Source organism: Pseudopodoces humilis, chromosome 15, assembly GCF_049639895.1.
Source record: "Pseudopodoces humilis isolate 2021_Gansu_Grassland_sample_001 chromosome 15, ASM4963989v1, whole genome shotgun sequence".
Taxonomy (NCBI): Eukaryota; Metazoa; Chordata; class Aves; order Passeriformes; family Paridae; genus Pseudopodoces; species Pseudopodoces humilis.
Genome location: NC_142214.1, coordinates 15,920,889 through 15,944,634, shown reverse-complemented (window position 1 = coordinate 15,944,634; position 23,746 = coordinate 15,920,889). Strand labels below are relative to the sequence as shown.

The 23,746-nt window shown below is 40.7% G+C and overlaps 1 protein-coding gene across 5 annotated transcripts in view; it reads left to right on the top strand.

Annotated features, from left to right (window-relative positions):
* HTR2C (5-hydroxytryptamine receptor 2C) overlaps window positions 1-23,746 on the top strand; it is a 216,570-nt gene that overhangs the window by 153,170 nt on the left and 39,654 nt on the right. For all 5 annotated transcript variants that reach the window (XM_005527467.3, XM_005527466.3, XM_088062777.1 and 2 more), the window contains exon 3: window positions 20,334-20,976. In XM_005527467.3, coding sequence (XP_005527524.1) covers window positions 20,592-20,976 — 385 coding nt within the window. In that variant the 5' untranslated portion in view covers window positions 20,334-20,591. The remainder of the gene's footprint in view (window positions 1-20,333; window positions 20,977-23,746) is intronic.

Here is a 23,746-nt window from a genome sequence, read left to right as displayed (position 1 = left end):
TTAGCTCTTGCTCATGATCTTGGCATAAGCTACAGATGGCTGAGTTTTTTGTCCTCTGCTTTGTATCTAGTATGCAATGAGTAGTTTCCTCAGTCTGTAGTGAGACAGTGCTGTCATTGCAATGATTCATCACCTACTATTGTTCTCTGCATGATTTGTCAACCCAAACCCAACCTTAAGAAAATTCCCAGTATGTTTACAGGGTGGGAAAAACTCAGTAAAGAAACGAGCTCTGTAGATAATTAGAGATTGTGGTCGTGGCTAATACATTACGGAAATGGCCAGTTCTATAAATAAGTGGGTAAAATTCAGAAGTACTGAGAAGTATATTAACAAATAGTAACAGTCTAACCATTCAATTGGCCCCAGTGTAGCCCCTGAATCTCTGTGAGCAAATGTTTATGAGCAGAGCTAGCCCATTTGGCTCTACAGTCTATGCATTTTGTACTTGCTTCCATTTGCAGTAAATATATACATTAATATATATATATATATATATATAAATCTATATGACAGCATTATACACACAAATCCATGCCCTGGGTCTACAGGCTGTTTGGTGATGCACAGTGCAGCTTGGTGCAGAGGCCAAACTTCAGACTAGTTCTTGAAAAGGAGGCCCAACACAAAGCTGTGCTCAAGTCCCACAGTTGTGGATTTTGAAAAGCAAATCCTGACTCCCTCCTGGTACCTACTTACTTTTTCAGTACCCTCATTGAAAAACTGGAAATGTTTGGAAAAATCCAGACTGGGCATGCTTCCCTCATTAAGGCTTTTCTTTTTTTTATTGGACCTTTTAAGAGTAACTAAATAGATCATAATATACTTTCAATAGCCCTCTGAAAGAAATCTTTCTTTTGCCCTTCTTGCAATGTAGGTGGCATCTCTCATCTTTTTCAACATACTCAAGAAAAAAAATATTCACAAAGTTTCATAAATCTGAAGCAATGTGAATTTTCATTTTGCTGCTTCCTTCCTGCTCCCATCCTATCTGAAAATCAAGAGAGAGATGAAAAAACCCACTCTTTCCGATTTCAGAAATTTATTTTGTAGATACCAGAAAAGGGACCCTACCAGGTCGTGATTTTCTTCATGTGATTCACACAAGTCAGTTTCCCTGGCTGAGTGTTCTTGAGGATGATCTCTCTGAAGCAGAAAAATCTCAATTATTGCTTTCAGCAGAGGTTAAACAAGTTGCCATCTTGAGCAGCTTGGAGGTAGTAAACTGTTCTGAACTGAGCTCAGCTCCAGGCACGCATCCCACGCGAGGTTCTGGCCCTGGATGCATGCAAACTGTGAGCTGTATTCTTTATGCTCCAGGGACTATTAAGTTAAGAAACATTTCTCTTTGTACAAAAACTTTGCGAGTGATATATGCCAAAATGACACATGGATTGTCTCATTTTTGGGGCTCTGATATGTTCTGTTTGCCAGGGAAAGCATCGCTTACAGGCACAGTGACAGCCTGTGCACCTTGGGAACCAGTGTGTGTAATCCCAGTGCCACCACAGAATGAAAGTCCCAGAAAGGCAGCCCCAAATCTGTGCAAGTTAAATAAACTTTTGGGAAGTTCAGAGGACTCTTAGTTAAGCCATAACTAACAGCAACACATTGAGAAAAAAAATTATCAGGTAATTATTAGAGAACAATAACATTGTTAGGCTGATTGGGCTATGCACCAAAGAGCTGTCAATCATGGTTGTTATGAAAAGCAGAGCATTTAGAGGCTGTCAATCATACCTGTTTGTAAAAGCCAAAGGACTTCAGAAATTGTTACGCCTGAATTTACCAACTGCAGAAATAACAAAAGTACCAGAGTCTCATGCAGACTGAAATTACCGTTTATGTAGAAGCTCTTGCGTAAGTTTATGCCTTTATTCATCTGAAAATATCTTATAGCACCGGGAATTTGGAAAGGTTTATTTTTTCAGCTAGCTCCTTTATAGCACTGATTGTTGCTTTTTTTTTTAAGGCTACTTAAGTGTGTCAAATCTCATAGCAAAAAGTAACTTGTTACACTCCTTTGCTGTGATGAAAAAATGTCCCAGTTAGTATCCAAATAGCAGAGAGCTGGTAATGGAGCCTTTCAGCTTCTTGAGGTTCACACATTACTGCATATCCAAAACACTGTAGCAAATAGCAGCTGGAGAATTTTAAAGTATTCAGAAAATCCTTAACATGGAGGTACTCACCCATAAATGTTGTGGGAAATAACAAAGACCTGTGGAACTTTTACTTTTGAAAAAAGTGTTGAATGTATATACCCACCTGATTTTAACCAAAAGCAGAAGTTGGTTGTTTATATGTGTGTGTGTGTGTATGTGTGTGTGTGTGTATGTATTGTGTTTCCCATCCCTTTCCCTTTCCCCTTCCCCTTCCCCTCCCTTCCCCGTTTAAATTCAGATTGTGGAGCTTTTGTGAGGACAGATCTTCCTGAAGGTACATTTCTGCATTTGAAAGGCTGTACTGTGCATCACCCCACTGTGCCCTGGATTTGGAAATCATCTTATTTTATAACTGAGGCCAGGTGCAAGCATGTGTCTGCATGTTCAGTGTTTACAACACTGCTTGAAAACCTGTTTCTTACTGAATAAATCATGGGTTCCTATTACTATGAAAGGTTTCCATCAAGGAATCAGTGTAGTTTGGGTTTATCTTAGAACCCCTAGGGCTTTCAGCAGGTTCCTTGCTGCTCTGGGCTCTGCGGGAGCCCCAGCATGAATAACTATGGCATTAAACACTACCTAGGCGTGAAATTTTTATTTATTTTTTCTCATATTGGGAGTTTCATGTTACCAGACCCAGCATCAGGTGCTGTGTACTGATGCCTTCTGCCCTTGCCAGAAGTTATTACTGCAATTATTACCTTGGTGTCCTTGTATTGGGCACTTTATTAATCCTGGAGAGAGTGCAGGGAGAGAATGGGGAGAAGTCCCTGCTCATGGCTTGACTGTCTTAAACAGATGTAGAAAGGAAAGGAAAAGAGGATAATCTGCCCAAAGCCATGCAGTGAGCTGATGGCAGACCCAGAGGCAGCAAATACCTCTCTGCAACATGCAGAGGAGTTTCTTAGGTGGACATGGCCCACACCCCCCCCACAGTGGAATGTTCTCAGGGCATCATCCTGCCAAAGCAGGGGCTGCACTCACACAATGGGTACTTAATTCAGTGAGTTATTAATGCAAATGTTAATAATTGAACTCAAGTGGTTAATGAGTTTCTAGAGAAAAGATCAAATTATACTCTTCAGATGCGGAGTTAGAATTTTGCCTAATTAGAAGAAATATGTTTTTCCCGTGAGGGGCAGTTGCTGAAGTGACAGTTTGGAGTCTGTTGTGACAGCATTTACAGAAATGGGTGCCAGCCAAAGAACAGAGCTTTTTTAGTATCTCTGGTAGCATAGTAGTTTCTTTTGGAGGCATAATTATGTTGCATTCTTTGCAGAGTTCATTAGGGAAAGAAAAACAAAGAACTTGTGTTCCATGTGGTTGATGTTCACACGTTTTTATCTTAGTGTGCTAGAAGAAGCTGTTGGATCCTGGGAGTAACATGGTGTCTCTCTCTTTCATTGCTAGCCTAATAATTCAACCAGTGCTAGATGGAGAGAGCTCTTCTAGCCCAGCCCACAGCTGTTTTTCAGGAGTCCATCTTTTTTTTTTTTTTTTCCTTTAGTTAAATCTCAGAATGTGTAAAAATGTTTGAAGGCTTACGTAAACTAGAAATCTCAACTGGAAAGAAATTTGTGGAACTATTCCCAAGCAGTTACAGTAATAATTATTTCCTTCCTTACATCTTAGCATTTGCAAGCAAATGTGGTGAGCAAATCTGTGAGTGAGATGCTGGAGTGGTGCTGGCACCCCTAAAACACAGCCTGTGCCAGGGCCCAGAGGAAAGTTATGTGCAAGAGCTGCTCCTTTTCTGACTCTTGTTTTATGAAATCTTCTGAACCTGGGACATATACTGCAGGGATTTTATGAGGTAATTTCTTAGAAAAGCCCAGCCAAACCTTCCTGCAACTCTCTGTTGGTTTATTCACACTTGCAGAAGCCTTTTCCTCTGCCTAGGGCAAAAAGAAACTCTTCTGGCTGCAGAAGCTGGAGAACTCACCAAAATTAGGTATAGCCCTCCAAACTGTGTAGAGAAACATAATATGGGTTTAGTCACTTGGTAGTGCTGCTCCAACCTTTTCAGGCAATTTTCAGCATCCTCTCTGCAACTGAGGAAACTTTTCCAGCATTCAGGAACACACAGTGGAAATATTCCCTTGTTAACTGTATTTTCTGTCTGTAACTCTAAGCTATGAGCTGTGAAGATAAATTATAGCATCTGTGCCACATTTGTTTTGGAAAGAACCTAGTGTTACCCCAGGATACAGCTGTCACTGGGAAAAGGAAGGGTAGAAGTTACTTTTTTAAAGGAAAATGGTGCTCAGCATTGAATTCTTCCCAAACCCTCTTCCAGGTGGAAAGGTCCTTACACAGGTAACAGGGATTTGAGGCAGAGATTGTGATAAGAAAAATGCCCCAAACCCAGAAGTCTATTGTTATTCTCATTCCTTTTGTTTGTTTGCTTTCCTTTTGCCCTTTAGATATTTTTTAGAAAAATATTACTGAGTTATTTATTAATGACAAGTGTATTTAGATCAAAATCATGCATAGATTATATATATATATATATATATATATATATATGTGCAAATATATTTACATATATGTACAGAAAACCTATTACCTTCCAGCCTGAGCTGGATGGTGATAAATTGGGAAGAAATCTTAGTCTGACATGGCAAAGTGTTCTGGTAGGGCAGGCAGGCTCTGTTCTTGGATCACAAAAAACAGTGCAGAGCTTGGTATTCTGTGAAAAACCTCAGAAGCACCAAAGGGCAAAAACACAAACCAACAAAACAGCTCATGAAATAATGGACATCCTGGCAGTAGGAATGGAGGAATTCAGGAATTCCCTGAGGGTTTGCCGCTCTCACTGTATCAGCTCTGCAAGTGAGGCATGTTGAACCATGGCAGGAGGAAAAGAAGATTGTTAAGTGCACAGCTGTTACTCAAAAATCACGCTAAAGCTAATAAAAATCAGCACACCAGGCACACAGGGGTATGTATGGCTTTGCTTTTGATGGCTCTGTGTGAGGTATACCACAGCCAATGTGCTTCTTTTTGCCTATATTGATAAAGAGATTTTCTAAATAATATTTATCTAAGAAAATATTTATTAAATTCTTTCAAGTCGTTGCGTTGTCTTGTCCAGAATAGGATGATAGCTTTGCTCATTTTGTGTACAATTTGTATCATTGAGGGCTTCCTATTTTCTATTCATTCACAAAGAATATCAGAAAAACAATCATGCAATTAATTCACCTCTGGTAAGGTGTGATTAGGGAGGTCCCTGTTGGGGTAAAATAGGGCAGTTCTGTTATTTGTCAGTGCAGCATTGGTGGTCCTAAAGTACAGGTTGGGACTTGGGGGGGGGGGTTGCCTTTTTTATCATTGTGTTTCTAATTTTTATTTTGGCTTTTTTAATTTCTGTTGTGATGCTGATAGCAGAGATTAATTTATTCTCCAAAATGCTTCTAATCTGAGGTGGTCTCACTAGTAAGGAAACCTGTTCAGCTGACTGCTGACACAACATCTGTGGGAAAAAGGCTGGTGAAAGTCAAGCACATTCCCCTTTTAGGAGCCTTGTACTCCGGCTCTATGGACTTGGGCTCATATAAGGTTTCTGTTATGCTCTGTAAATATTAAAAATAATGAAAAAAAGTGTTCTGGATGTGGAGCTTTTAAAAAATCTCTCATTGAAGTTGTTGAGTGCAAAGTCGCTGGCCTTAAGATAACTTTCAGAAACATGAGTCAAGTGCCCAAGATCAGAAAATTCTGAAGATAACACACCCTGCTTTTATATGTACTTCTGCTTTCTGTTTCTGAAGCCTTTAGGAGGTATGTTTTTCTTGTTTTGTCTGCAGCCCCGAGACCTTCTGTCTCAAAGGACTGGAATTTAAAATCCCAAGACACAAGACAAGACACTAAAAGACTTGCAAGGAAAACCTATGGCAGTTTGCAGTACTGGAAGAGTTTCATTTTTCCCAAAGTAATATGAAAGCAGTGATGGAATAACTCACACTGCTGTTACTTCTCATAGCTGGTCTGTGCTTTTGCAGCTTAAAAGAAAAGCAGTAAAAAGAATTCATTTGGTATTAAATAGCAGCAAGTGGGAGCAAGAAGTATTTTAAGTTGTTTACAAGAATTCCTTATAATCTTTTAAAAATAAATTTATGATTGAAATTCAGCCTTGTCCTGTATTTTAGTCATTCCTGTAGAAAAAGCTTATTCTGTGTTTTTCCTGTTATGTGTTAAGACTCAGATCTGTGAGGGGCAATCTCTGGTTTTCTCCTGGGAGCAAGCAGAATGGAGCATTTGGCTTTGATGTAAGCTCTTGCTTTTCCTTGGTCTTTATTCCTATGTTTTTAAAGAAGTGTATTATTTTAACAAGCAGGCCACCAAAATAGCTGTAGTTCTCAAGAACTAAGCCTTGTTTTTCCAGCTTTTTCTAGCCTGCCCTCCCAGCTGCACTCACAGGTGTTGCTGTGAAGCCTCTCAGCTCTTCTGGAGCTGGGGGAGAAGTGACCCTGTCCCCGAGCTGTCGGGCAGGGCGCTTTGTCCCGTCCTCCACAGCAGATCTCTCTGTGCTGGTGCTGGAGCCCGGGCAGGCTCTGGGTGGGGAGTGCAGCCCCAGGCTCTGAATGAACCGTGGGCTCTCATTCAGAGCTGGCTCTCGTGTTTCAGGGCTTCTGCTCTGCAACACGAGGATGATATTTTTGGCAGAATAAAGCCCTTCTGCATCCAAATGACTACAATAGTGCTTTATCTGGAAAGCACAAAGTATAATCTACTTCAGTTTTCTAAATGAGTTTAATGCTATAGAAGCATTAAAGAGAAAAACTTCTGTTTGGCATTGTTATGCCTTATGAATCCTCAATGAAGTTACAATCTCTAGGTTTTGGTAGTTGGTTTTTTTGGCTTTCGTCCTTGGTTCTGTGCTTGAACAATGTCTGTCCTCCCACACAGCTTTGCTTGGGAAGTGAAAGCAGGATTAAGTTAATGTTTCTTTACTTTCAGACATCTTCTCAGCCCAGGACAGAGCTGTCTGCAGGTTTTGTGGGGCTCAGGTCCCTGCATTTGGTGAATTTTCTGTGCCTTAGGTCAGTGTATGCAAGGGTAATATTTGCACCATCCCTTGGTCTTCAGCAAATGTAAAATCTCACAATTTGGAAATAATGAAAGAGTTTTAAGGTAATGTGTCTTAATTTGTGCTGGCCATCAGCTCAAACAGGATCCTCTTGTGTCCCATGCTTGTTTTTGATTGATACAAACTGCTGCAAGAGGATTTCTTGGTTTGCTTCAGCTGTACAGGGGTGACCTTCTTCAGTGTTTCAGAGATGTTTGGTTTCTAACATCTTCAGTTGTAGCAGCTCTCACAGCCACAGATAAACACTGAGACTGCAGCTAGGTTTGAAATTCTCAGTTTTGCTGAGAAGCTGCAAACTGGTATTTTTACCCTCTTTGTTTAATGACTGCTGTCTGCCTGATCCATCCCTGAGGTTTTTAACAGCTTGGGTGGTGCTCCCCACTTCGGTGAACATAGAATCAGAGAATCACTGGGTTGGAAGAGACATTCATGATTATCTAGTCCAACCCAGCCCTGACACCTCAACTAAGCCATGACAATGAGTGCCACATCCAGTCTGTTTTTAAACACATCCAGGGATGGTGACTCCACCACCTCCCCAGGCAGACGATTCCAAAACTTCATCACCCTTTCTGTAAAAAATTTTCCTAATATCCAACCTGTATTTCCCTTGGTGCAGCTTGAGACTGTGTCCTCTGGTTCTGTCAGCTGCTGCCTGGATAAAGAGACCAGACCCCACCTGACCACAACCACCTTTCAGGGAGTTGTAGAGGGTGATAAGGTAACCTCTGAGTCTCGTCATGTGTGCCCTCATCCAGTCCTCCTTTCTTGTACAGTGATGGGTGTTCCCAGGTTTGGTAGTGCTCTGGGATAATGTACAGGTGTCTGTTTTGCCAGATCTTGATTTCTTTGAAGCTCTTGTGAAATGTTGTTCAGTAGCACATCAGCACCAGCAGTTTATGCTACCCACCACTTGATGATCTTGCCCAAAGGGGTTTCCCATCACAGAACATCATCCTGTTTTGTGCCAGTATCTGTTCTGACCCCCTTGGTTTTCTGACAGCTCAGACTTGCAGAATAAAGTGCTTGAGTAAGATACTACTTTTAAGAACATTGAGAGGTCTGTTATAATTTGGAACAAAGCATTCTGCCTAGGGCAAACTCATGGAAACTTCAGTTCTGTAACTGGAAACCTGGCTTGTGTGACACTCCACGCAGGAGTTTTCCTGTAGTAAGGATCAGATGTTCGTGTAGCTCTGTGCTATGGGCTTCTGCATCCCACCTTCTTCATCCTTAAGGAAGGGGCACATATTAAAGGAGTGCATTTGTTTTTTCTTCTGGGAGTTCCCGAGACAGTTCACTAAAGGCCCTGTAAGCTACAGGCATGAGTTCAAAACCATGCACCTCACACATCAGCCACATGATGGTCCAGTAATTCTTCCTCTAAGTTGCAAAGGAGACAGCAAGGAGTGGTGGTGGCAGGGTGTTGTGTCATGTTCCCTTGAATGAAGGGCACAATTTCAGCCCCACAAACTGATTCCCAACATCAACAAGCTGGGACATGCTTCTGTTGACCCATGTGGATGAAGCTGATTCCAACCTCACCGAGTAGTTACTACTTCTATTTGGGCTGCTTTAGCTTGATAAAACTGGGATGTGAAAAATGTCCTGGCTACTTTTTTGCTCTTTATACCCAAATCTTCTCTGAGAGTCAGATGTGTGTGAGAGAAAACCACTGCCAGTGTAATTTTTAAATTACATGATGATATTTGTTAGGTCACCTGCACAGGTAAGTATTTTCTTGCCTGTTAATGAATGGAAGTAACATAATTATTTCGATTTTAGACTACTGCTGTTTATCAAAGCATGTTTGTAATGGTTACACTGCCTGGTGTAAAGTTGCTTAAAATATTGTTACTTACCTTTAGATATTCCCATGATCATTTGTGTTGTTTGTATTAGCAGTGGTTTTGGAAAATGCAAATGTAAGCTACAATTTACTGTCACAGAAGTCGAGAGGTGTTTGTGTTGTTGCACAAATATACCCAGGCCCTATTTCTGCAACTGTTCCAAGCTGGCTGATACTGGGGACAAGACCTCCCTTTGTCTTTAATGTACAGGAAATGGGCAAAAAAAAAATGGTAGCAATAGAGGAATCAGGGCTTTGGGATTTTGCTTCTTGGCTTTCCTGTTTGCTACTAGGTCAGCATAATTAATTAATCAATCCAGCCTGCAGAGAAGTTGTGTCCTTTTGTCACAAGGTGTGTGTGCATCTGGAATCCCAAACTCCCATTGATGCAGCTCAACACTGACAGAGCTGGCTCCCAGACACAGGCTGGCTGTGGTGGTGGTATCCTCATCCCCACACTGACCACAGAGGTAATTAATGGACTCAGTGTCCAGAGAGATTTCTCTGCTACTGATTCCGTGCCTCCCCAACCTCATTTGATGTCTCTCTGTGCAGTGCTTGCTGTGTGCTGTTGTTGCACTTATGAACTAAATCAATTTCTGTCTCAAACTGTTCCACTGTTTGAACTTTGGCAAGAAAGAGACACACTCTTTGCTCAAAGACTTCAAATGTTGCCTCCAAACACACTTTTGCTGGACTCACTGGACACAACAAAACTCTCATTCACTTATAATCAACAGTACCAGCACCCAGATTATTGTGGTGATACTGATGGTGTTGGAGATCAGAAGCCAGGAATGATGGACTTGCCCTGCTGTTTCTGATGGAGTATTTCCCTCATGTGAAGGCTTGTTGTTACCAGAGGAACAGAAGTGTTTCTCTTTCAAACATACTTTCAGTGGATGTGGATGTGTGTTGTTTTTCTCCTCTTGACAATTGGTGGTTTGTCACTTCCTTAACTCTGATCTGTTCATGGAGATATTACGTTGCTGACAAAGTGGAAGCAATTTAGTAATCACTTGCAAGAAAAAATTGACACCATTAGAGTTCAGCTGTCTTTGTTTCAGCCATTAAAATGCAGACACTACCTGATTAATACATAAATTGCTATTATAGTTTCATTATTTTTCCTCAGTAGGGTTGAATAAAAGTGTATGTGGTGCCCTCCCTTTGATATACCCATGCTGGTGTGACCCCTGGAAGGAGAACCTGGTCCCCTCTGCTTACATGGGCACAGCTCCCTTTGGGTCTGTGACCACACAGCAGCACCCACAGCCTGTCTGGAAAACACTGCTGGTACACTGGAGAGATTTCACCCACATTTTAGGTAAATGCAGGAAGAATACTCATTTTAAAAAGGAAGTGGCTGCTTTGGATCCTTTTTGAATTTCTAAATGCAAGTTTTCCTTCTTGGACTGTCACTGAGATGAGAAGTTGTCTTTTACATTTCTTTGTTAGCCTTCAGCCTTCTCAGTTGTTATGTTGCTGATTTTGTCTACAGCTTCTCTCCTATTTCCATGTTCTTCTCAGTGGTTCTAACCATTTTGTTAAACGCAACCAAGCGCCTGCCTGCTCTTCAGCACCTCAGGACTGCTCCCTCTTCTGCAGGTTCAGCACACCTCAACTGGGACAGAATCCGGATTGTACAAAATCGTTATTCCATTGTGTACGCTCAGAAGGAGAAACAGGTTAATCCAAATTACATCAGCTTTTACAGACCTCCTTTGCCTTTCATGTCGTGCTGGAAAATGAAGTATTTTCCATTATGTTTTGTCTCCTTCGTTTCATTTTCCCTGACTCATATATTGATGTCAGATGACAGTTTGTGTCAGTGCAATTTGCTCCCATGGAAATGACTCCTGCACACATGCGCACGGCGTCCGACTCCTCACTCCTCTGCTTACATAATGTGGGAGCTGTCAGAGCACTACCCCAACATTGCCCATCTGTCTATTCTCTCAAAGTTAATGAGCCTTTTTCTTCCTGCTCCAGGCATTTTACGCACCCTGACTTATTCATAGATGATGTCTATTAAAATTGTCAAATGCTTTGAAAATTAAATTATTTCCCTAAATAAAGAGCCTGCTTCTAATCATATTGAAGAGATGTTTCAACACAATTGGCCTGTTTTCTAGTGCAAATCAAGACTGACTATACTGAGCTCTGTCTGGCCCCCTGGGTGTTGTCATTTAATTGGAAATACTTGTGACTTACTATAGTGTAAGAGCTCAGATGTGTCCCCTAGCTTGGTCTGGGAGCAGCATCACAATGCAGAAGTTATCTGGAATAAGGCATCCAGATTAAAGTGGCCTCTTATGGCATGAAACAGTCAATGTGTGATGGGGGTGGAGGCAGGTATTTGTTTGCTTTTGGAGTGATGGAGCATACAGAAATCCCTTGCTTCCTATATCTATAGCTAAGAGTATATTTGTCTCTTTCATGTCCCACTTGTGCCTACATATGGCTCAGATGCTGAAGTAATTATCTTTGTTTCTGACTGATAAACTCATAGTTTACAGCCAAATTCTTTCAGTTATTCATGGCTTGTGTTATCATAATTCATTATTATTTGATTTGTTCAGTCCTCAGTCATTCTGATTTTCCTGTGTTACATTCCAACCTTTAATGACGTGGGTGCTGAATCTTGGTTTTGAATTATCAATATATTTAATTCCCAAAGTAAATGTTTTGGTTAGGCAACATTTAAAACCAATCAAAAAACCAAAAACCCCCTAATTTACTATCAAGATCAAACCTTGCCAGCCTCAACAGACACCTTACTTCCAGACCAGGGTTTGTTTTTTCAGTCTAATCCATTTTCATCTCCTTTGCAGCCAATACCGTGGCAGCTTCACAATTGCTCTATTCATCTTGTTCTCTAGAGTTTACATAATAACTTCCCTGGTGACACCATATCAAATGGTTTAATGAAGTGTGGGTTAGAGACACTGCCTTTTTTTTTTAGTTTTTATTTTTATTTTCCTAAAGAATGAGGTGTTACAGAGATGAACAAAATCCCAAGACACAAAGTCAAGACTTACAATGTACATCTGGGAAACTCATGCTGCCTTTCACAGAGCTTTCCACGCATTTTTGTGTCTCAAATTTTCCTTTCAAATCTGTTCTGAATTTTTTCCTGGTTAAGGTCAAACTAAGAGGTTTATAATTGTGTGGATCATTTTCTTTCTTTAAATGAAGGCATCACACAGACCAGTTGCTTTAACTCTTTCAGTCTTATCTTCTTTGTCCTTTTCCTGGTTTTTTTAAATACCAGTTTTTAAGAGTTTTATTTTTCACCTACTTTTATCATTAGAGTTTCCCTTAGTACATATTTATCAAAATATCCAGTTATAATATACATGCATCAGAAAAGTCTTGGCTTTTTGAATATATACTGTCAGCCATCCCCTTTTGGGTCTGTATGGGTCAGTTTTCCAAGAGGAAAGAATAAAAGAAAAGGAAATTAAAAGGAAATCCCCCATATGAGTAGCTATATTTTCTATGTAATTATTATATCAACTGTTGCTATGCATAAGATAAAGTCAATTAACTTATGAATTTTTCAATAATACTTTCTCTGACACTGCACAGGTATGTGAAAACATATATTTAATTAAGCTATTACAGTAAAAGCCCTGAGCAATTTGTCAGTTCATTAGGCACACTTTTTATTCTGCTTTGAGCTTTGTTTTCCTTTTCCTTGGCTTATTTGATGCTGCAATTTATTCTTTTTTAAGACATTCAGACAGCAATGACAACAGGAGAGGCGCTCTGTAACCTGTATTAAGAGTGCACCACCACAGCAGGGAGGAGACCTCTACTGAATAATATCTTCTTGAATTAGAGAGTTCTGCAGGCTGGGGTGCTGACAGGGAAAACAGATTTAGGGGAGAAGCTGTTTCAGCCGTATGAGCCCCATGGTGAGCAGCCACGTGCTGGTGATGTACCGGGCTGTGCAAGGGCACCAGGGCTCAGACTGCCCGGGCAGGAAAGGGGAGATTTTCCCCTGGATCTCGTGTGGGATGAGGGGCAGGGTGAGCACCATGTCACTGCATCAGAAATCTGTGTCTTGTCTGCAAGATGAGGGATCCCATGGCGTGATTTCAGAAGGCACAGAGAGCTGGAATGAAGAGAAAGCTCTGAGACAAACATCACGGGATTTCTTGCTTAAGAAGTTTGACTTAAGTAATGAGTGAGTCACCAGCGCTCCCCCAAGCAGGGGTGTGCGTGCTCTGGGTGCGCTCAGGCTCTGACTCACAGCTGCTCAGTGCTCACCTTCTCCTGTCCACGCTGACTACTGCTCTCTTACTGCTGCAAACTGTGCACAGCCATTAAAGTATGCCAGCCTCATTGACACTGGGTGTGATATTTCCCCTAAAACATGAATTGAATATAAATCACTTGATGTTTATTTTTTATTTAGAGGTGTGTACGTATTTAGGTGTGTTTTGCTGTGGTTGCGCTTACAGCTGTGAAGTTGTTCAACCACACGTGAGATAGAGCATTGTACATCAAAAACTGCTGAAAATTGTGGAGTCTTCTGGCTTTTAAACAGGTCTGGCCTTAAAACTTGCAGAAGTTAGTTAAAGAAAGCTAAGCAAGTGTTTTTGTTGCTTTGGTTAATTATGTTTAATTTTGGGTGAGTGCTCACTTGCAGACTTTATTGATATAAACAAAGAACTGCCATGCAAAACATTTGAGAGAAGAAGAAAAATTGGTTTCCTAGAGAGAAAGTTTAAAAAGAGTAATAAAAAATTTAACAGTTTACTACAAGAACCCTGAAAAGCTGAGTGTAAAAAAGCTACCACACAAGATTTTTCCACCAGTATCACTCTTGCTGTTTACCCCATAGTGCAGATGAATTTAAAAGGGACAAAGGGAATATCACGGTACACCAGAGGCAGAAGCCAGGTCCTTACAACCAAAAGAGCTGCTTTGGGAATCCTGTGGACTCTCAAATCTCCATGTGCCAGGGAGCAAATACCCACAATATTGTGGCATTAAGGGCATAAAAGTTTGGCAGAAGATAAATGTCCCTATATAAATAAATAAATAAAGATAAATTCAGGTTCTAGCCAATTCAGACTATGGGGCCTGTCAAGTTCAGTAGAACTTTCAGGAGCACAGCTGTACAAATAGTGCAGCTATGAGTCCAGGAATATGGGTTTGATTGCATTTAATAGGACTTTGCATGATCCAGGTTCATTAATAATGTGATTTATTGAAGCAATAGGAAATCAGAGTCAGGATTGCCATGACAAATGCACTAACTGCAGAGACTTAATATGTGCTTTGCATTTCAGCCACTGGGGACATGTGTATTTAAAAAAAAAAAAGGAACAAAAAAACAGAGAGGCAGGTTGGAATTATATCTACTCATAGAAAATATGAACAACAGGGGTATAATCATTCCAAGAAGTTGGGACAGTGTGTGATGAGATTCAGATTTATTCTGTTGTAGTATTTCTGCATGTCTGAGCCAAGAGAGCAAGTTTATCATTGCAGGGAGTGGCACAGTATCTACATCTTCTTGTGAGGTTCCCAGGTGCTCTTCCACAAAGGGGAAATAAAAAGGATGCTGGTCTTACTGCCAGAAGGTAGATTAAGATCTTTCTGTGTATTTGTATTGCCTTGAAATGTCTGGAAAAGAAATTAATGCCTTTCTGACTCAGTATGAGGGAAGATACAGAGAGGGAAATTGATGCTATTTGCTTTTGGACAGAATGGTAGTGATTCATTATTATGACCCTACAAAATATCACGGCTTGAGCTCGTACCTGAGAAAATCCATTTTCCCCTTGCTGTGAAAAAATGAAATACTCTTTTTTTAGTTTGCAAGTAATTAAATAGGTATTTTCTGTGTCAGAATTAAAAAATACTGGTGAAAAGCTGTGTTTGGGGAGGTTTCCCTAAGGTTTTATTAAGTGTTTTTTACACTGATTTATCTCCAATACCTGTTGGGAAAAATTCCAGAATTTCTTGCAAAACAGAAGACGAAATATCAAATTCTTCCTTGGAAAGAAAATCTCTAAACAAAGTGCTAATAATATATTCCCAAGTTCAAGAATAGCTCGGGAAAACAGTGAAAATTAGGCATAACTGCTTCTCTGGATTGCAACTTCAGTTAACTTTGCAGTGGGTATCTACAGAATAATCATTGGGTTTTCACTCCTTTCCCCACTGCAGTGACTGTGGAAACACTGCCTCTGTGTTGGCAGTGGAGGCTTTCAAAAGACAAGGAGATTTCCTGATGCTGCCAAGTGACTGAAACAAGCTGGGGCTTTCCAAAATTGCCACATTTCAGAGTGTGCTTGAACTGTAGGATCCTCAGACACGTGTGACCTCAGCAGGTGTCCCAAGGTGAGGGGCTGGCACTGGTGTGTGCCGCTCTCGGGTGTGATGGGCATGAGCTGGTGCAGCTGTAGGGCCCTGGATCCCACAGCAGGCACACTCCTCACAGCTCTGTGTTCCCTATAGAGCCCTGGATCCCACAGCAGGCACACTCCTCACAGCTCTGTGTTCCCTATAGAGCCCTGGATCCCACAGCAGGCACACTCCTCACAGCTCTGTGTTCCCTATAGAGCCCTGGATCCCACAGCAGGCACACTCCTCACAGCTCTGTGTTCCCTATAGAGCCCTGGATCCCACAGCAGGCACACTCCTCACAGCTCTGTGTTCCCTATAGAGCCCTGGATCCCACAGCAGGAACATTGGTGTCCTCACAGCTGTGTGTTCCCACGTGGCCACACACTTTTATTTCTGTCCTTGGGAAAACCAAAGGGGAGAGGATGTGCTGGTCTAATCCTGAGGTTGAGCAACAGGGACAAGCACAGGCTTGTATCCCTCAAAAGCATCCCCATGCTGGGCAGCTTTGCTCAGAAGTGCAATTCTGATCCAATTATAGAATAATTTAAACTGAAAGGGACTTTTTGAAGGTCTCTAGTCCAACCTCAAGGTGCTCAAGGAAGAACTAACTTCCAGGTTAGGTGGGGTGTTTGGGGGTAGATCTCAGCTGTGTTTTGAGCTTCTGCAAGGATGGAGATCCCACAGTCTCTGTGTCCCACTTGTCTGACTGCATGCACTGAGATTCATCTATTTTTTTTCTTACTTCATATGTTATTTCCTTAGATCTATCACTGCCACAATTGTTTCTTGTTTTGCTGCCCAGCTTTTGGAGGAGTCTCCCTGTTTCTTCTCTAAGTACCAGCAGGTAGATGTAGGCAGCAAATACATCACTGTTCCAAGCTTTTTGTCTGGCTTGAACCAAACCCAGTGTTTAACGTGCTTCCTCCCACATTGGTCATCTCCATTGGACTTGCAGCATTCTCACTCGCTGCTTAAAAATAGAACTGTACAGAAATAAGGATGTTTCCTAGTGCTGCTACAAAAAGGAGAAAGATGAGTTCCAACTGCCCAAAATACAGAATTCTCTTAATATAAAAATATGACTTTATTGAATCACTAAAATGAAAGTGGCCTTTGCAAGTTTGCCATGAAAATCTGTATTTTAAAGCAACCTTCTGTTCCAAAAAAAGTGAAAATTAAATTGGCAATGGATTAAAAAAAATAATAAAGATGCAAATAGCAAGAAATGCAGCGTTAGAGTGAAGAATGAAGCCTTAAATCTGCCTTCTTGAGCATAAATTGTGTATTCTATTATATAATTTTAAATTATTTGCCATTTTGTAAAGGCCTTCATGGAGCTATAAAAATTTATGTCATCTGACTATCTGGCTCAGATAGTTGTGAACTATCTGCAACTGTTTTCCTGTCAAAAATTGCAGTATTGCAGTTCAATTTAGTTGACTTCAGATTTATTTTTTCCCTGATGTAGGTCTACCATCAAAATCAAGGCTGAAGGAAAAACTTTTTATCTAAAAATGTTCTTTAGCAGCTTGTTGGCTTTCATCTGGTTACTGGGGAGATGTGAATGTGACTCAGGGAACTGGACACTCCCAATAGTTTGGGAGGAGAAAAACCTCTCTTGCATGTGGCCTTTGTGCTCATGATGCCATTGGATGTTTCTTGTTTTTCTTGTGGGGAGGGAATTGCTGAAAGTCATCACTTTTGATCATTAAGTACTTCTGGGGATTTTTATAGCACGACTCACCATGAATTAATGTATTATCCTCAGTTTGCCTGTAACTCAGGTTCTTTTTTTGGGCTAAACTGACAATCCTTGATTTCTTACCCAATTTCTAATGTGCATTGTTAACAAGCAGGTTGTGAGTCGCAGAGGTTCACTCAAAGATTCAGGAGAGCTCAGGAGCTCTGCAGTCTGCCCAGGAGGGGCAGGATCCTGGCTGGGGGCCAGGGAGCATCTCAAGTTCTCAGCAGGCAGCTCTCTCCAGGAAAAAGTGCTCTGAGCTTTGAAGGGTAAAACAACTAAAGATGAATGCATTTAATTCAAAGGAAAAAAATAATTCTGTTTATTCCCAGAAAGGTTTGTTGTTTATTTTTCTTTTTAGCAAATGTAATGGTGGTAAATACTCCCAAACACATGTGAGCCCCCCCTGTGCTGGTCTATTAACCATTGTAGCTTCTGTTTCCCTCCAACTTAGCCTTCTGGAATATCCAAAAACTCCAGCATGCCAACCTCTGCTTTAAATAATTCATGTATTTCTTGATAGACAAAAATGTTTTTCTACCTTCAGTTTATTTTAAACTGGACTTAAAGACTGAAGGGAAAGAATGTGCCAAAAGAAATAATTCTTTTACTTTTTTAAAAAGTAGGAGTGGCATAGAAAAGAACTTGGTTTTGTTCAATGTTTAAATTATCATTTTAAGGACTGTCAGTAGTAGATTGAACTGGAATTGATGATTGACCACAAAATTCAGTATATGTACTTTGATGTTAGCTACTGGAAAAAAAAAATATGTGATGGGCCCATGTTTCAATTTAAAATTATGGAGATGGTTCTTAAATAAATGCAGAATCCATGAATAAATTGTGATTATTTTTCTGGAACAGTGGTGTGCTTAGAAGACTGTAGCTGGAGGAATTAGTCATAAAGTTTTACCTTGAGGAGACTTGAGGGATGCAGTAAAAATGAAAACAGATGACTTCAAGCCAGGATCTGTGTAAAATAATAAGAGTATTAACAAAGGAATAGAACAGTTAATTCTGAAGGTGGAGCCCAGTCTTGAGCATTCCTTTAGTCAAATTCCCACATGATTTTTCAAACTGAATATGCGAAATGCAAGAGAGAATGACTCTACTCACCATTTCAGGATACAGACCTGAGCAGTTATAAAAATAGACACTTTTAATTCAGAAGCCTTATCTTGGAGTTGTTTTTTTGTGGTGTGGTTTTGTTTGGGGGTTGTGTTTTTGTTTTTATGACCTAGAGTTAAGTCGTGTCCTGTCCGTGATCCTTTGGCTGCCCAGCATCTCCTTCACTGTGGAAAGGTGATTTGGGAAAATTGTCATTTGGAAACATTATTTTGATTTAAAAGCTGTGTTTTGGAAAAAATATTCTGAAGTATTTAGAAACTTTCTAGAGATCTTTTTTTTTTATTATTGACACCATTTAAGTTGGAAAAAAATAAACGGTCCAGTGACCACTTGTTCATTCATCTGCATGTGCAGCTGCAAAATTATTTTCTGTGCCCATCGTGCAAAACTTCTTCCTAAATAAGAGGTTTACAGACCCTCTGGGAGTAATTAACTACAATGCAGAGGCAAATCTGGGTTCATTGTAGGAACTGCTCATTTAAGAAATATTTTTGTGCACAAAGCCCATTATCAAGGTTCCAAAACCTTCATTAATGTTAAACATTTTATTATAGGACTCTGAGCACTTCCTATTTAAATGAAATCTAATGTAATCTCATTAGTTACATCTAGCTTTTGATACCTGGACCACAGCAAATTGCTGTGTCAGATGTGTGCCACAATGCATTCAACAGCTAAAATCTGGCTTTTATTTTGATGTTTATTTAACAATGATAGCTCTTTTCCTGTGGGCTGCACAAAAAGTTGAGGATGTGTTCAAAAGAAGTTACCTGCTATTGATTTTATTCTACATACTGTTCCACTTCCATACCACTGCTCCACCAGGTGCTTTCCTCCTGTGCTTTCAGCCCTGTGCTGCACGTGGTTGTCAGGAGCTTAACTCCAGCTCAGTGGAAGTGCAAAGCAAAGCTGCTGGTTTTCACCAGTTGTACAGGATTGGCAGTTAAAATTATTGAGTTCCCAAGGACATGATTTAACCAGGACTGGGGATACATGCCCTCAGCTTCAGTGGGTGCAAGCATGTGCCTGAAGTCAAGAGTACATTTAATTTACCAAATTAGCTCAAAGCATGAGGCTGAAGGACTTCAGAAGCAGCAGCATGATGTTCTCTGGCCTGTGTTACATGGGCACTCAGGTTATAATCACACTTGCCCTCACTGTCAGCTACTTTGTGAAGTAGCACAAATCATGTGAGATGCTGTGAGGAAATCTGTCCCCCCAGTGTGTGTGGGACGAGGGTGTTGGGACAGTGGTCCTGAGCAGACTGCTGGGATTGGGCTCACTGGCCTGGCTGTGTGCTCATGGCCAGCAGGAAGCAGTGGAACAAAAACAGATGAAAAGCAGAAATAAGTGCTCAGTTTTTATGAAAGCTTGCCCTTTTTTTTCCTCTTAACTCTTTGTTGTCTGTCTTGTCCAGGAGGATCATACAACATTTACAACTCATACAACATCATACAACTAATAGATACTGTTTCTTAGCCACCATTCATTTCCCATGAGAAACCAAACTACAACATTTGTTATTGTAGGAAAGTTAATCATTTAGATCTGAGGGTTTTTACATCACCTTCATTTTAACTCAGAATATGTAAAATATATCCAAACCCTTCCATTTAAGGTGATGGATTACCCTGTGCTTGGCTGCGCTGTCTGGATTGGTTGGAATTTTTTGCAATTACTATTTTACACAGCATCAGAGTATCTGTGAAGTGGATATCAATTGAAACATATTTTGTTCTTCAGACTTGCTTTTGCAGGTTTCACAAAACATTTAATTAGTGATAATCAGCTTTTAACCAGCCAGAGCACACCGATGCCTCTCTCCCCCATGATTGTAGGCATAGTCTGTACTCCTCAGATAAATTACTTGCAGTCTGGATAATGTCCTAGCCAGCAGGAAGGGGAAGAATAAAGATGTCAGTTGCATGGGGAGTAAAGAAGGTGTTGTGTATACTGTGGTTTCAGTGAAGAATATTCTTCTCCTTTACTTTTCAGAATGGTGAACTTGGAAACCAGCTGGAGATTGCAAAGTCTCCTTTCCCTTGAGGTTGGTGGTCAATGGTCGTCATCTACCACACCTAAGGACACTAGAAGAGCTCCACGCTAACTTCTGTAAGGTCTGCTTCACTATGGAAGATCAAATGATTTTCTGGCTCAGGTTTCGTGATGTTCGGCATCTGCCTTGGACCTGGAATTTGGAAAAGGGATCGTCTCTGAGGCACGGTTAAAAGACAGAGAAACCAGCCCCAGACAATGAGCACTTTAAGTAGCACTGGAATATTACTCAGCTTAACAACAGTGTCTGTTACACTGGATTTTAGTTTGCACAGTGGTCTGATGGCTTGGTCCTTAAGCAGCAATTTGACTCTGAACCAGAGTTTGCCTACATCTGATCCTCTCAACACCTCTGAGAAGGGCGAAGTCTCTCGGATGTCCGTGAGGGAGAAGAATTGGCCAGCCCTCCTGATCTTGGTTGTCATCCTGCTGACCATTGGGGGGAACATACTGGTAATTATGGCTGTGTCCTTGGAGAAGAAGTTGCAGAATGCCACAAACTTCTTCCTGATGTCGCTGGCAGTAGCAGACATGCTGGTGGGTATCCTGGTCATGCCCGTGTCGCTCATTGCAATCCTGTACGGTAAGTGCCTTCCCTCCTAGTTTGAATATTTGCTTTTGCAGGGAGTCCCCCGACGCTGCAGCAGCCTGTTGTGCCCGATTTTCCCTGTGCTGGTAGCTTGGGGAGTGTCCGCGTGTCCTTGGTCATGTGTCTGTGCTGAGGTTTGTTCTCTGCTGGGAGCAGAGCTTGTGTCCCTGCTGCCAGGAATGACCTGTGGATAACGTCAGGCTGGGGGGTTCTGATTGCTGAGACCACCAAGAGGATCTGAGACAGCAAGTCAGCTTTTTACCTTTTGTTTGGATTGCCCCAAAACTGATCTAGGACACAAAAGCTCACAGAAAAGCTGAGGAGAGAGTTCATTGCTCATGACCTACCCAGCTCTAAGCCAGGTCAGGATCTGTCCTGGAGCTCCCACTGCTGCCATCAGTGGGATTTGAGCACAAATGGGGATCAGAAAGCAGGTTTGCACTAGTAGATTTGGCATTCAGATAAAAACCTTCACTCCTGGCGTTTGTACCTCAGCTTGCCTTGTGCCTTCCAGGGGGTTATGCCTTTCAGTGCCTCAGTTTCCCTACCTCTAACCTGAGAATATGCTCTGTTTTAAAGCACCCAGAGGCCTGCCTGTACAGGTGTAAACATTTATTTCTCCCCATATTAGGGTCAGTGTGTTTGCGATGGAGTGGGGTATCTTTCCTGTATTCAAGTGTGGAATCACTGTTAGCACTTCAAAGAAGTAAAATATCAAATACATCTAACTTTCATCTAGCTGAGACTCCAAATCCCTTTGTTCAGTATGGTACTAGGAGTCTCCATCCCTGGACATTTCAAAGGGGTATTTTGTTCTTTGTATCTCTGATCATCATGTTTGTATACTCATGTATCAATTTTATAATCTGTGTATTTCAAAGACAAAACTTGTTAATTTTTGAAGTCTCTTTTCAGATTTTCCTAGAATGGTATTTTAATATCAATATTTCTTGGAAACAAATGCTGTTTACTTACAAATTTGATTAGAAATTGGTTTACTGTCCTATAAAGTAAAACATAGGGATATTTATCTGACTTCTTCACCTGCCTAAATGAGTAAGTAAGTCTGACAGAGATTAATTTCTAAAGCACATTGATCAAGCATACATCATTCCAAAGCTTATATAACTTGTCCACAGTGAGTTAAATCAATATGTGATTTAGGTACAGGCCTAGCTATGGAGATCTTATGCACAAAAATCTTTTATTTTGAGCTGTCAGAATAGTTTCATCTCTAAATCTTGTGTGTATTACAACATGTGTATTTTATTTTTAGCATTTTACTCCAGCTCCCTGGAGCTTGAAAGGGAGCATATAAATACTGAATTATGTGACAGACCTCCACTTGCATAAATTCTGTGTTAGCCAGTGACTCTAAAAAGGTGAATTTATGGAAGTGGTCTTCCTACATTCATACTTTCAAGGTCTTTGGAAACTAATAGAAATGGATTTTCTGTTCTGCCTAGAAAATGATTACTTAAGGTAGTTTAAAGGTGTAAAGCATGCCACCCTTTTCACAGCAAGGAAATATCACTGATTTGAAGAGGCATTGTAATTATTCCCCTTTTTTGCCAGAAAACCAGTACTGGCTGTTGATAGCCCAAACATTTCCCCACAGAAAAACAGTACTACATAGATTTTTTGGCAAAAACTGTAATTTCAGGACAGGCATGGAAGATTTGTGGAAAAACTTTGAGAAATTAAGCTGCTGGGGCAGTGCTGGGTGCTGGACCAAAGCAGGCATGTTGCCTTCAGGCTTTGGGAGGGAGGGAGGAGGAAAAGTTCCATTTGGGGAAAAATGAGCCCCAGAGGAACTTGTGGCTTGATCTGAGTAGGACCCCAGTGAAATATATTTTTTAATATTATTTAAGCTAGAAGTTGTGGAAGTAAGGAGGAGGAAAATGTTCTTACATCAGCAGAATGCTTGTGAGATAACGAGGGTGCATGGCCATGGACTGAGCAGGGAGAGTGTTACTGCTTGGAAACATCACTGTGAATGTTCAGTCATTTTTAGTCTGTATATTTTACCTTGTTCATGCCATACAGTCTACATAATCTTACACTGGGCTGTTTCAAAGGCTGCCATGTGCTGTGCTGAGAAGTGTATGCAGCACATCTCTTCCAGATTTGTAGAAGTCACTTTTAATTTGTGTAATCAGAAAGGAACCTTAAAAAATACATATAACAAATAGAAGAATAAAGAAATTACTTTCAAGTTTCCACATCAGCTCTCTCAGCCCCAAAGATAAATTCTGGTTGACAGAGTAACTCATTTCAGAGCAGGATCATTTCCTTACTTTCGGGCTAATAAGGTAAATGAAGTAGATTTCACTTTGAGCATAACCAGAAAATTGAATACACACCCTCCACAAATAGTTCTGGTTTTCGGTGGTTTTCTTAATTAAAAGAAGGAGAAATCAAGTTGTAAGTTAATTCAAGAGTCTTATTATAAGGGAAGGGACAGCAAGATGAAGCATGATGGATTTTCCAGCAATTAATCAGGACTTGGATATATTTATCAATTAGTCTGTAAGTGTCTTACAGTAATCGATGAGCTGCATTTGACAACTGAGAACATTTTCCCTGGCATGCAGTTCCTAAAGAACTAAGCAAATTAGTATGCTAATTAATAAGCATGTATTGGGGAGAATAAATGAGAAATGTACACAGCATTTCATCTCAATGGAGACATGCCTGATTAATTAAGAATACTGGTATTTTTATAAAAGTACTGATAGGGCACCAGGTATCTTACACATGATGG